The sequence below is a fragment of the Labrus bergylta genome, chromosome 15 (assembly GCF_963930695.1).
Source record: "Labrus bergylta chromosome 15, fLabBer1.1, whole genome shotgun sequence".
In the NCBI taxonomy this organism is placed as follows: Eukaryota; Metazoa; Chordata; class Actinopteri; order Labriformes; family Labridae; genus Labrus; species Labrus bergylta.
The window spans coordinates 8,001,615-8,016,541 of NC_089209.1; the positions used below are offsets into that span (position 1 = coordinate 8,001,615).

Here is a 14,927-nt window from a genome sequence, read left to right on the forward strand (position 1 = left end):
TCGTTCATAGCACTTAAGTCTTTATTGGTCAGGGTGGAACAATGCATTCTGGGCCAGCTCGGCCTGTGTCAGCCAAATGTCCGGCCCTGCACATTCTGCTCTGCTGTCTCTGTGGCTTAGACTTCTGCCCTGTCCTCTTCCTCTCTTTTTTACCCCTTGACCCTTAAGTCCTCGGCAATGATGATGTGGCTGTGCACTGTCCAGAAATAACATGAGTCACGCAGAGGGCAGAAGACTCACTTTTGCTCTTACTTTTTGTCTCTCAAACGTAAACAGGACTGTATTTGTTTAACCGACACTTTTCAAGTCTTAGTAATTACTGTAAGACATTTCTAGCTAGTCAGAATTTACTAAATGTTCCTTTCATATCCAACGGATTGTTTATAGTTCATGCAATGAGTGGTGAGATGTAGAAAAACGCTACTTGACGTGAATTTAATTTCTATGTACGGCAATGTTTTTCTTCAATAAAGCCTACAGACAACTACCCACAAACTCGGGGTACAAGGACATATTTAAAAGCTTAGTCATGGGCATACTTAGGGAAGAAGTCACAACACAATACTGACCGATGCAGTCTGGGAACACATACTAGCAGAGCTGCAAATTTTAGATGTGTTCAGACCAGTTTGTCTGGCCATCACAATTTGACCCTCTTCAAGGTCGCTCACATCCTTACCTCTGCCCATTTGTCCTGCTTCCAACAACTCAACTATGAAAACAAAAAAAGTAACATGCTGTCTAAGGGCGCACTCACACTAGGCACAGTTACTCTGTAATGTGCTGAAGCACGATTGTCCCCCTTCCCCATTTCCCAGCTGGCCTGCTCTCACACTGCTCCAGGACTAACGGGGCCTGAGCACGGTTATCTCTCTTATTGTACAACACATGCATGACTTTACATGATCATGAAGCGTGCTTACTTTACAAGACAGGTGGGCTCGTGAAGCGCGGTCGAGTCCTCACATCAGAGAACAACACAGAGAGCATGACTTTGTGGCTTATTTTGAGTCATTTTAGTCAGATACAAACACTGCAGGATTTCTCGATAATCGAGGCGGGGATTGATTATACTTCGTGTCCACATTGTGTGCTTGTTGTGCATGAGCAACCGTACCATGCTGAAGCACATCTCTTCAAACTGTGCCAGGGCCAAGGAAGTGTTCCATGTTTAAGCACGAATCGTAGCACTCACACTAGTCAAATGAACTGGACTGTGGGGATCAAACGTGCTTGGGCAAGTGAGTGTGACCTTAACATATCCCACACACACTGACAGGCGCCATTTGTAAAGAGATAATCAATGAAATTGATGTATACACTGAAATATACATTGAGAGGCTCTCAAACAAGCTGGCATGCACACAGGCAGCCATGTCTAATTAGTGCAGAGAGCCCTGTGGGCCGCTCCGCTGAGAACTAAGCAGAAAACTATGCAGAGTAATGAATATTCAGAGCGAGATATGGAGGGTTTCACTATATTACAAAAATTCACCCCAGCAGATGTTATGATACCACCCTCAGCTCTTCCTCTCTTGGTGCTGTGGTCATTAGCTGCCTACTCTGTGTGTCTTGTTGCATAATATCTTGACAATTACACAACAGTCCCATTTATACCCCGAGTTTCACTTCAGGACACGAAAAACACATTACCTCACTCATCACAGCCTGCCCTGAACAAACAAAGCCAGCAGGGACTGTCTGGGGACAAATTTGTGTTTGAAGTGTGTTGGTTTTGATCACCAACAAGTGATCTTGTTTTTTTTGGGGGGGGGGGGGGGGGGGTTTAATGTTCGTGGACACGAAAGAGGCAGGATAAAAACAACTGTCAGCATTTGGGGACTTCTGGAAGCATGAGTGCTGCTGCAGCAAAATACACATAAGAAAACAAGAGTGAACAACTTCTCTCTTGAATCATCAACAAGTCATCTGTTTGTGCCGTAGGCGGCCTCTGTGCATGTGTTTGTCACCGCTAACGCTAGCTGTGTTTTTTGCTCTTTTTTTTTTTTTTATTGCAGAGGCACCAGTTTCAAAGTCTGGTCAAGGCTACTCTGGAGCTCCCCGAATCCAGAGGCAGGAACAGGTCATCCACGTGTCACCCAAGAAGGGCAGCCAGGTCGGTCTCTACAACCTGTCCTGCAGTTTAAGTCACAGTATAGGCCTGAATGATCTGTAACCCAAATTCTTTCAGATGTAGGGGCAGTGAAAGTTTCTTTGTTCTGTATAAAATATGTATATGTAGTTCTTTTAAACCAGTTATTAATTATATTTTCTTATGTTTGATGTCATTTTTCTGACAGATACAATTATATACAGATATTTTACCAACATTGAAACCTCTTTCGATCATCATTTCCCTCACTCTTTCACTTCTTGATTTTCTTGGCAGTCTGATGGTCCTTACTCCGGGCACTCGAGCAGTAACACCCTCTCCAGCACCGCGTCCAGTGGAGGCCACAGTGACAGCGATAAATGGTACGACATGGGAACGGGTGGAGGCACCAGCGGCGAGCAGGGGGAACCGGAGCCCAACGGTCTTGGAGGAGGAGGCTACCTCCAGGGGGCGTCGGCCGACAGCGGCATCGATACCAGCTCTTACGGTGCTCCTCATCACTCCCATCCTCATTCTCATCACGGCAGCACCACTTCACTGCTGGCTCCCAGTGGAAGCAGGGAGAACAGGGAGAGCAGGGAGCGGACGGCTTCTCCGTGGCACAGTCCCACAGAAGGAGGCCGCAGGATGCTGGAGAGGTCGCCTGCTGCAGCTGAGTCCCCCGGGCCTCCAGCAGAGAGGAGTATGGATGGGACAGGCCGAACCCCACCTACTCACCTCCTCGTTAGAGACAGCAGCACCTACAGTCTGAGTGACCAAGGATCACACTCCAGGTCCGTCTGTGTCTTTGTGGTGGAAGTGTTTATGTTGGAGGAAGAGAGAGTAGTATGTAACAGTTTACAGCTTAATGATAAATAGATTATACCAACAAAAAATGATTAATGATAAAGATTAAAGCAATAGTTTAAACACTTGAAATAGTATCCCTATAGACCAGGAGCTTTTAAAGTGTGGTAAAGTGAGCCTCCCCTGAAAGAACATAAAAACAGCTGCACGCTGCAGTCGTCTACAGGGAAACTGATGTCACTATCACTGGAAAGATTGAGCGTGACATCCATTATAAATATGCAGTTACGACCAACTCTCAGCAGATGGTAATGTTTTCACTTAAACTGTACATTACAGTTGTAGAACTGTTGTTGAATTAGAAGTTTTCTACAATGGTACCCCCCTTCACAACAGAGGAGCAGATTGTGCCGCACATGGTTGATGTAAATGCACAAGAACAACACCAGAGCACAGAGATCCTATTTGATCTGCCACACTTGGAGTTTTTTTAATCTTTGCCTGAATCAGCCGGAGTCTCTTTGACTCATTTGTACAGGTTTAGAGGGCGCAAAAGCCGCCAAACATTTTTTTAATCTGACCCTGTGTCTGTACAAACAGCCAATGGTCACACTTACACCATCTTTATCTCCTCTCTCCCTGTGGTTACTAGAAATCAATCCATTTGGCCCCATACATTGCAGAAGTTAGATAACCAGATGATTACATTTTAATGTTTGTTTCTTCTCACCGTGCGCCTCCACTGAGGTTCTCTTGTACCCTTCTGGCCTTGGGGTGGCGCCTTAAATATTGAAGACTGCTGCTACACACATAGTGTACACTTTTCACTTATTTATACAGATAGATTGTTATTAATTTCAACAAGTTGACAACTTTGCTTCAAATGTAACCTGTCAAATTCTAACAAGAAAAAATGTTTCTGTGCTTCTTACTAAAACACTGAAAATGCAAATTTAACAAAGTTCGATCCCAGCTTACGGTTAAAATACACACTGCTGCCTGAGGTTCAGTCAGCATCTGATACACGTCAGGCACGGTTTGTGTTCTGTTTGAAGAAATACTTTTTATTCTGTCTCAGTTACCTTCATAGGACATGCAGTTACAAAAAAAAAAAACAATCAAAACCCAACAGCCTAAGATCATACTCTAGAATCCAGCTTTAAAATCACTGCTCCTAGCACTTAATGTTAATGCACAAAGCATACATGTTATTTCTCTGAAGAATTCCATCTTCTTTCTTTAACTCTTTTCAGTTTTAAATGCAAATTTCACCCTCTCCACTTGTCACCTGTCATCACAGCACATTTCTCTGACCTCCGCAGCATGTTTCCACTTCTCATCACTCAAGCCACATTATTTCTTCACCCAAGAAGAACATACATTAGACCACCTCCTTCTCAATATGTCTTTCCTGCAAACCAAGCATGGGAGTCATTTCAACTCCCTCTTATCTTTCCACATTAGGCCTCAGGAAATGTGGAACACGTGTCCAACTTTTCCTAGCCGAGCCGGTGTCTCGAGCCTGAGAGAGCTCAGGCGTCTCACTCTTCCTGTTCTTAATTCAGATAGAGTTACAGTTCATTGGGGGGGCATCGTCTGCCCAGCATTTAAGCTACATTTGTTTTCTGTCACAGTTCTGGTGGTAGGGAGGATAGGAAGGAGATCTGAAATGTGATTGTGAAGCTTTGCTTGACCACAGCCAGGTGATATTTTGAGATACATTGTTATCTGTATTTCAGTCATTTCTGATTTCCAGAGAGTTCCTGATAATTAGAATTCTTCACTAACTATTAGTGGATGACCCAAGAGTAACATTTGTTTCAATTCTCCTCTCGAATCATTGTAAAAATAATTGTGTTATTGACTTCAGATTGTGTTCATCCCAGGATTATGATGCAACTATTGTATATCTTAGATCAGTACCCTTATCTTGTGTTTGTGGTGTGTTGAAATGATGAAAAACCCCTTTCATTCGCCTCCCTTTGCTCCCCTTTTTTTGTACCAGGCACTCAGGCCACAGCTCCCCGAGAGAGGAGTCCTCCTCTGCAGCCACCTCCCCTTCATCGCAGTCCTCTGCATCCCCGGGGCCCAAGAGCTTCTACCCCCGCCAGGGAGCTCAGTCCAAGTTCCTGATCGGCTGGAGGAAGCCCGGATCCACAATAAACTCTGTCGACTTCGGAGACACCCGCAAGTAAGAAAAGAATCATAGGCAACAATTAATTGAGTCTTTAATTATAAGCGTATAAGCCCAGAAGTGGATTTGTTTTGCACACCTTTGCAAAAAATCGAAGTTAAATGATATTAATCGTGTCACCACAGTTTGTGGGGTTTAGATGGCATTGCTCATGGGTGCAGAAGATGGTTCTTGAAAATGATGCCATTATTTCAGTGCAATTAAGTCCTGGTGGAGGCTGTTATACGTTTTATTCTAAGTGTTAGCCTCAAGTGCTTACATTAGAGGTAAATGCAGAGTCTGTAAATATGCAGCTTTTTATAAATTGACCAAGTCCTGCGAGGTAAGGACAAAATCTTCCCAAGGATCTACAACCTCTTACAGTTTGTTTACGATCAAAAAAGGTGCTCAATGTATCGTCTTTGTGAAGCTTATAATGCTGCATCTATGTTTGGACTGTGTGAGAGGGGGTGACTGTGTTGTTATATCATCATGCAGTATCTTTTTTTTCCCTGCATCCCTGTACATACTGCGCCGACAGAATTAAACATCACAAGGTTTAGAATGATAGTATTTATGGTAAAGCTGTTGCATGAGCCTGTATTTGATCCCATTATTTGTCCACCCACTGTGCTTTCCTGTCAATGTCTTATTGAAGTCTTAATTTGCGTACTACTTGATTACCCCCTTGTGGTGGAAGATGATATTACACTAAAGGCTTGAAATGGTGATGCAGGAACTGAACGCAGTTTGAAAGTTCTATGGAGGCTGAACGATGACATCATTTTTATTATTAATTTTTAACTTAATTATCTACACTTCATGATCGTGTTTGCTAAATTGTTCGTCTTTGTTCATGTGTGTTTCAGGAAGTCTCCAGGAGAAGGTGGAGTCGAGGTTGTACCCACACCTGCAGCCAGGCCCTCTCTGCGGGACATGCACTCACCGCAGCCGCATGCCAAGTCCACCATGGAGGAGGATACGAAGAGACACAGTGCTCCAGACAGCCCCCCAGCCCCACGCAGACACAAGGAAAAGACACGTCTGCATGTGTGTTTGTGAATCTTTTTTTTTAGAGAAACAGTCTCTATACTTCAGTGAAGCTTTCTGATGAATCGACTTATATAACTACAGATAAAGGTAAACAGCTGTTATCACTGAAATCTTACAAGATCAGGACGGGCTGATCAAAGATTAGGTTGTTGTGATTCTGCTCCTTACAAAATACCCAATGAAAGAGACCAGTGTTCACAAAGATCTTTGTGATAGGATATGAACACTTGAAAACCTCAATACGTTGCACAAGCTCATCCAGACTTTCTTACATCACATCCAGGTTTAGTTTATTATTAAATTATTATTAGTAGACCAGACATGACAAACTCATTTTGTAACTTCAGTAACTGGGGCAATTTATACTGTACTTGTGGCATCTTTAGCTAAATGTTTCACACAACTTTTTAAGACCTTAAATTCCCTAATGGAATGACAACAACTTTTTCTTGGTTTGTAGCAATGCCCTGAGATAAACCCTTCAAATCCTCTATTGTTCTTTAAATGGAACCCTAGTTTTTAAAAAATGTACTTCATGCTGTTTTGGAGCTGACAAAACTAGAGATTGATAACATACACCTTTTAGGGAAATGTTTCTGTAGTTAGTATTTAACTGAAGAGAAGGTTTATTATCTTTTACATGTATCTGCTCCTTGACTGCACTGTGCAATATATTGGAGACGCCCCCTGCTGGTCTTTAGTAACAATGCATGTAGAGGCACTGGCTTGACTTCTGGACTTCAGGCTACATCCGCATCATTTGTGCACTCAGTAGTCATTATTCAAAACCTATTTGTGTAGTTATGATTAATAAATATTTTGCCATCATTTCCATTTCTCATTTACAGCATGGCCAGAAGTCCCCGCCGGGCCAGCCTTTGAACCGCCGCCGCTCGCTCCATCGCACCCTGTCAGATGAGAGTATCTACCGCGGTCAGCGCCTACCTACACTGGGCGACTCTGTGACAGATCAGGGACTCGGTGCTGATTCTCTCTTCAGCTGCTCCACCCTCCCACGCTCACCCACCACCCGCGGTGTTCCTCTCCGGCGGCCCTCCTACAAGCTGGGAGTCAAACTACACGGTAAGAAGGAGGCTGGGAGTCGTAGGTATTCTTGCCTTTAGAGATGGACTGTATTTACATTCAAGGGAGTGGCGTTGTGGTTTGTTTGTAATTGTACACTAAGGTTATGCAATCAGATGTTGATGAAGTAAAAGGTGAGTATCTACTGATGTAATACTTATAGCAGAAGTTTCACTGCCATGATTGTATTTCTGTTCACAGGTGATCTTTCAGCGTCTGACACGTCATTGGTGGATTTGGTGGAACGGCATCGTGGACCCCTCCCTCAGGAGCTGATGCCCCTTCCGTCTTCAGGGAGGGGCAGCCCCTTAGACTGGACACACCTGGTGGATGTGGCCAACACTTTTGAGACTGAAAGGAGCACACACTACGGTATCAGCAGTTAGAAATGAGTGCACACAGATCCTTTTTTTTTAAAGAAGGAAATAAGCACCTCGTATAGAGATATTCATAACTTAGAGTTATGACATTCTGTATATTATGAGTCTGGAGTACAGATGAAGAAAACATCAAAGGGGCTCAGAGGCTGAATCTCATAAAAGTCTTCCATTCCTGTAGTGTCTATTTGTTACGTTAAGAATAGAATTGTCTATTCTTTTGTGGAGTAGGATGGTGCAGTTTCTGCTGATTGTGTTTTTTCAACTTTTTTACTTACCGTATATCTTTTGATTTGTTTCCAACTGCCTTCATGTCTCTTTTTCTTTCAGTTCAGAGAAGTTATGTGTTTGGTGATGCAAACCACAGAAGCAGCGGTGCCTCCAGTCCCCAACAGCCCCACATAGAGCTGCAGCCTGCTCCTCTGTCACGGCCCTCCTCCAGGTAACATCATACGTTCAAAAAAGAAAGAAAACAGAGTTCACAAACAGAAGGCTGTCCCTGTAACTGTTAGAGCTACTTCTAAAAGATTAAATCATTAGATCGTCCTGCTGTGTTGGTAAGCCCTAGGCGGATATGCATCCATACATTAAATTTACTGTCTTCATGTGATAACAAGTTGATTTAAGTTGTTTTCCAGTGATCTCCTCTCATTTATCTCGTACCCCAGGGGTTGCAAAAAGACAAACAAACATAGAAACATACCTCATTAGTTGGGAAATGACAGCATGACATGTTGTGGTTTGGCCCATCACAGTGAACAGCCTGTTATTTTGTTTTCCAGATCGCCCGCGATCACAAGAAAACCAGCTTTGTTTTCTTGAGATAATGGGATTAATTAATCCTTTCTAATGGGATAATCAATTTTTTTCCCCCGAGATGGCAAAAAAATGAAGTTGGAGATCTTGAGATAACAGCAATTAATTTATCATGAGACATAACATAATGAGATAAATAAGTGGTCCTTGTTATCTTGGGAAAACGGAGTAAACTGAATGCATGGATGCTTGTCTGCTTAGGGCTTCTGTAGATAAATACTACATACATAAGATACTCATTCATTCATGAACAGATATATTTAATTTTAGGACAGCAGTATTTTATATATTGACAGATTCGATTTTAAGCAACATTACTGTCCTATGATTAACACTTAATGATTTTGTTGTTTTATCCTGTAAAGCACTTTGTAAACCTTGTTTTGGAAAGGTGCTATATAAATAAAGTGTATTATTATTATTATTATTATTACCTCATCGATCCATTAGTCTACCACTTCCAGGCTTTAACGTTTCAGATATTTGATGAAGACATTGTTATAAGCATTCATGATCCCATAGGCTGAATCTCACTAACTCACTAACTCTTCTAATTCTCAGATTGCAGGGTTGACATTTACAATTACAAATTAAATATCATCAAGTTCTGTTTGATTGAGTAATTCAAATAATGGATGCATGTCAGCTTAGGGCTTCAGCAGTAGGTCCGTTTTTTGTCTTATTGTTAGTTCATACATCCCAGCCTTTTAGGGTCATGTTAAATTTGAGCTTTTAGGACAAGATTATTGTAACTGTACATCCTTTTCCACTCTCATACGGAGTGTGTAAACAAAGCCTAACAATGTGCCTTGTTCTTTCCTGCAGTGAGGGTCACATAGGGCTGGAGAGGAAGGTGACTAAGCTGGAGGCCATGGTGAAGATGCTCCAGGAGGACTTGAAGAAGGTGGGGGAGAAAATGCAAACATATGCTCATTCTTTAGCTGTGTGTAGAGACCTTTTGTCTGCAAGTTTTCAAATTTGACTGTGTGCTGAAAGATACATTTTGGCTTCTCTTTTTTTATTCAAATGAAAGAAGTGATGAAGAACAAAAGTCTTTGGTTGATTTGTGTACAGTGGAACCTAAATATTTGTAGCTTGTAAGTGTAAAAAAAAAAAAAAAAAAGGGTCTGAGTTGTATATTTGAGTGTATCAGTAGATCAGTTTGACACCTTCCAGACTAACACACTTTCCACAGCTTTCCACTCACTGACAGCGTTGACCAAATCTCCCCATATTTTTCAGTGTTTTTCGTCGTGCACACTACCCGTGCCTCGGGCAGATTCACAATATCACCTTATAAATTCTTTCCACAGGTTTAATCTTGTTGTGACTCAGTGTCTGCAGGCGCGGTTTATGTAAACACTAAATAGATACAGACTTGATTATATGGTGTGTAATGTGTTTATGCTGAATCTTGAGTGTTTTTATTTGATCTAGGCTGTATTTATGAAACACTGACTCCATTATTTTCTTACCAAAGTGAAGTGTGTATTTTAACTCCATTCTCCGTGTGGACCCTTCCTGCTTGTCTCACAGGAGCGTGACGAGAAGGTGAGGCTGCAGGCTCAGATTAAGAGGCTCTGGGAGGACAACCAGAGACTGCAGGAGGAGTCGCAGACCTCTGCCGCCAAGCTCAAGAAGTTCACAGAGTGGGTCTTCAACACCATCGACATGAACTGACTCAGACCTGCTGCACGTTTCAACTCACACACGCACTACCACAACTGCATTAAACAACAACACGCAGTCTGGATGGAGAGACAGAGGGGAGAGAAACTTTCCACGAGAACAATGGAGACTAGTCTGTTGCTAAAACCCTCTGACTGTTTTTTATTGGCTTCAAACATCAGCTGGTAGCATGGTTGACTAGTCTCCACAGACCCTTTGCTAAACTTCTCAGGATGAGACCCAAAAAAAAAACAAGGGGTGTCAGTAATGAAGGATTAACCGATACTCTCCAAAGGACCTGGAGAGCATTGTTTAATTTATCTTTCATCTCGTGCCAAAATTCCTTTTTTTAAATTGCCGACCAAAAGGAACCCCTTCCCCCTCCCTCATTCAGTTTTTCTTCTTCCTGATTGAAAGAATCATAAGAAAACCCGCTTGCCACCACTTTTCTCCATAAACATGATTATGTTTTTCCAGGGCAACCTGCAGAAAGATATCCGACATTTTGAATTCTTCTTTTTGCAAACGTTTCCCAGCGTCTCTGAAAGGCCATTTGTGCGAAAACCAACTCACCGCAGCAGAGGGTAGAAGTGATTTCTTTTTTCTTTTTCTTTTTTTTAAACGCCACACAAAGACAGACAGGTACGCACAAATCTGTGACCCCCAGCCTCTCCAAGTCGGCTGAAACAAAAACAAACGCATAACGAATCTGAAGCCACAGGACAACATATCCTTCACGGGTTAACGGCGACTAAAGATTTCACTTTTAAGAGCCTCTGACGTGTAAAGGGTTACAGCGACTGAAGCCACCGCCATGGAAGCAGGTCAATCTGCCTCTGAACTGAAGGGAAACCTGGATTTGTACAGTGATTTTCTTTTTCTTTTTTTTCTTCCTTTTTTTCCCCCTCTCTTCTGTGACACTCGTATCTGGATTACAGCATCCTGCCCGTCTCTACAGCACAAACCTGAATAAGGAGGAATATATTTATAAGCCATCGGCATGTGGTGCCATAAAACAAGACTGATCTCCAGAGTGCTTTGGTCCAAACCCGACTGTATGTGTCTTAAAAGCAATAGAAAGGAGTTGGGACTCAAGGCTCTCCCAAGTAGAAGGGAGAGTTTACTCTGGGAAGAAGTGCGATGTGGGAAACGAAGTTTTGAAGAGTCTGCACCAGAGCCTCCATCGTCTTTCGGATAAAACAAAGAGAGGACTTTGTTTACCATCCCATCGTCTGGAATACAGAGAACAAGCGTAAAGATGATGACAGAGACATTCATCAGGACAGGAAGTAAAAGTGGGGACTTTTTTTTTTTTTCCTGGGTTAATTTATTTTCTTGTATTATAATTCCAATAAATAAGTTGTTCTCTTCGTACAGTACAACTGACATCAGTGTTTAGTTCCTCAAGAAAAAAAGGTCACTAGCTATATTATTTAAATGGCTTTCTTTCTTAATTCTAGCTAAAGCCTGACTATATTGCTTTTTATTCTGTATTCTGTTGTATTTTGTGGTGCCCAAGCCTGCTGTCGTGTTGCTTACAGTGCCCTCTAGTGGTGACCAGTGGAACTGTCATGATTATTTAATGTGCTGCCAGTCACTCTGTATTTTTCCAAACGCCTCAATCAGACATCGGCCAAGGAGGCCACACTCTGAAAAGAAAGTCAAATGAAACAAAACTCCAGCTTTGAGTGACAATCGGAGGCTGATTTTTTTTTTTTTGATAAAGGGAGCAGGCCATAGGTGTTCTCGTACGTAGGTGCGTGGGTGTGTGTGCTCACATTTCAACATCCGTCGTTTCCTCAGGTTCAGTATTCACAATTAAACAAGAGGATATTTTGAGAAAGTAGGTCATCAAAAATGGCATCTTTCTGGTTAGGATTTAAATACAAAAGATAAAAAGGGAGCTGCTGTGCCGTGTGTGTTGTCATTGTGTGAATGTACATCAGTCTATCCAGCTGTGCCTACAGTCACTTATTTTGGTCATTTACTCCCAGGCAGAGCAGGGACGTGCCTTTGAAACAGCACCTGGGGAGCAGATGAAAGGGAAAGGCTCTTCTTCATCATCCTGAAAAAATAAAACACACCTGGTAATACACACACACACACTCACAAACTCAGATTCATATTCATTATTAATAGTTTTACCCAACTTCACGCTCACAGTTGTAGACTCAATAAAATCTGTACCTGCTGTGAGGGGGAGTGACTCTTTCTCATGCTTGTATGAATATTGTTACTGAACACAGTCATTGCTGCCCTGCCTCCAGACACAGGGACATGTGTGTGTGTGTGTGTGTGTGTGTGAAGTGCATGAAAATGTGACGGTATGTGTGTGTGTGCCTTTTGAATTCAGTTACATGCAGTATATCTCTCAGTGCAGCTGGCCCCTGTAATATCACAAAGCTCTATGTGTTTAACAAGACAACAAAAGTGTAGGGGTTGATTCAGGTCGTTGAAGATGTTGTTCACAAACGTGGTGAAAGCCTTAAATCCATTAAAACCTTATCTATCAAAGCCCTTTGAGGAAAAACACTCTCCAACTTTTTGAATCCCTTCAAGTCTGTTCGCATCTCTTAAGTTGTAAATCGCAGCATGTGGCACATAACAGCACCCATTCTGAATGTAAAGAGAATATAACGAAGTTTAAAAGAGATATGATGTTTACTTTAACTCACATTCAGCTCTGCAGTTTTGTAGGGAATTGAGTGGATGCTTTGAGAAAAAAAAAAAGGAAAAAAAAAAACATGTAGAAAAGTCTCGGTTCTGTTCTAAGAATCTCAGCTTAGTCTGTTAGACGGTTACCACTTCTCAGTGCGTAGTGAAAAAGCTCAAGTATGTTGCTTTGTGACATGATTTAGTAGTTTTAACAGTTTAACAAGTGGCCAGTAGTGAAGTCCGGTAGTCATCAAATAATGTGAAAGCCTCAAAATACACACAAATAAAGCTGTTTTCACACATGCACTCCTGAAAAGATCCAGAATATTTTTCAGAAAACCTGCCCCTGAAATCTTCCAGACTTGTTCCCTCACAGTGTGAAGATTTCTCTGTCTGACAGGAGTTGGGGGGGGGGATGTAAAATAGACGCTGAGGAAATTCAAGATGTCAGACAGATCGACTCAGTCCGACAGTGAAATGACATTTTATTGCCTTTATATTATCACCCCTGTTCGCTGACTCGCGGTGATTTTTTTCCTTCTGCGTTCAGACATCTGCTCACCCTGGACATTTTACTGAGGGGCTGGCAGAAAAAAAATGTCTGCTTAAGTCTGGCGAAACATTTGTCTGTTTGCATTCACACATCGCAGCTCACTCTGACAATTTGGGGAAATTCTCAGGAGTTTTGTGCATGTGTGAAAACACCTTAAGAGTCAAAAACATTCCAGATGGGTGGAAATCGTTTGCCATGAACTCTGGATTTCTAATCCGAATCCTCACACCTCGATACATACATAATAATCTGTTAGGTAATGTTTCATATTTTATTGTATATTAAAAGTGGTCCGGATTTTTGTATCTCAAATGAAGTATGGCCAAATGACAAACTGTGCAGTGCAGATGTTTTGCTTGAATCTTTAAAAGTGTGCATCAAGTTGGATGTTGGATAAATACAAAGACATAAACAAACACACACACACTAACACACATACACACACACACCAGTCCAGTTATTTCCAGTGTGAACGATGACTTATTGTACAGTGCTTTTCTTTTCTTTTCGGTGCTTTGTAGAAGGGAAATGTGAACGCTCCCATGTTCAAATGTTCCATTTTGTAATATCTTTCATTTTTAATGACCTTTGCACAATGTTTTATAAAAAAAAGGTTCATGTTGACATGTTGCGGTTAAGAAGGGCGAATTGATCCATTCCTGTGCAATCGTGTCTTGATGTTGCTCTGTAGTTTTGCTGCCAGTTTAATTCCTGAAAATCAAAGAGGAAGGCGCTTGACTTTACTCCCTTGTTATAATCAGAACCCTCCTCCTCCTCCAGCACCTCTGATCAGACGAGAGCTGGCTGCCGGGGTTTCTGTCGAGCACAACTTGTAGGTTAGTGATCAGGAGCAGGGGAGGAGGCGTTCACAAAGCTCAGTCACGGCTGTGTCATGATCTGTTTAGTTTCCTCCCGTCAGAAGAACAAACTAAACAGTCATCAGCGCTGACTGTAGATTAAAGCACAGAACCAAGCACAGAATGAAAAAATACTGTTTACATCCCAGATCCATTGTCTTTGTAAAATGTAAAGGTATGAAAAAGACATTTGCAGTGATCACAGTATTAAAGTTTCTGAAATAAATAAATGCTGTATTGATTTGTGATGATGTTGACTTGTTTGTGTTTCTGCACTCCACAGCTTTTTTCTTATCACTGACTTTTGATCGTTTGTTTCCCTGTGACACCTTTTCCTTTTTTTTTATAAAACATATTACATACAAACGTGTCTAAAATCTCCAATATTGACCTAAATGCATTTGTGTAAGTTGTGGATGATCACTACAATGCATTAAGTCAGGATAGCTGCCTCCTTCTTGTGACTCATATCACTCACCAAGTTATTTCAGAAAGTGATGTTTAGATGATTGAAATCATGGGGATCATTTTACTAATTTAAGATTAGCAGTGGATTTATTAAAGCCGTTTAAAAGGACACATTTTCTACAGAAGTAAACAAGAAGCACATTAAAGGTGAGAAGAAAAGAAGGAAAGTTTGATAAAACAAAAATGTACAATGAGAACAAAAACATTGGAGGAAGAGGTGTAAAAAAATGATAAAAATAGGCATAATAATATTTTTGAATGTATAGACTGCATGTGTAATTGTTTTTATGTAACATATATTAGAAAATCAGATTTCCAGGTTCAA

General features: G+C 41.6%; 1 protein-coding gene across 5 annotated transcripts in view; it reads left to right on the forward strand.

Annotated features, from left to right (window-relative positions):
• sipa1l1 (signal-induced proliferation-associated 1 like 1) overlaps positions 1-14,382 on the forward strand; it is an 83,685-nt gene extending 69,303 nt beyond the window's left edge. For all 5 annotated transcript variants that reach the window (XM_020628022.2, XM_065963509.1, XM_065963506.1 and 2 more), the window contains 9 exons: positions 2,019-2,116; positions 2,390-2,886; positions 4,905-5,090; positions 5,942-6,122; positions 6,974-7,208; positions 7,410-7,580; positions 7,916-8,027; positions 9,227-9,305; positions 9,938-14,382. In XM_020628022.2, coding sequence (XP_020483678.1) covers positions 2,019-2,116; positions 2,390-2,886; positions 4,905-5,090; positions 5,942-6,122; positions 6,974-7,208; positions 7,410-7,580; positions 7,916-8,027; positions 9,227-9,305; positions 9,938-10,081 — 1,703 coding nt within the window. In that variant the 3' untranslated portion in view covers positions 10,082-14,382. The remainder of the gene's footprint in view (positions 1-2,018; positions 2,117-2,389; positions 2,887-4,904; positions 5,091-5,941; positions 6,123-6,973; positions 7,209-7,409; positions 7,581-7,915; positions 8,028-9,226; positions 9,306-9,937) is intronic.
• The last annotated feature ends 545 nt before the right edge of the window (positions 14,383-14,927 follow it).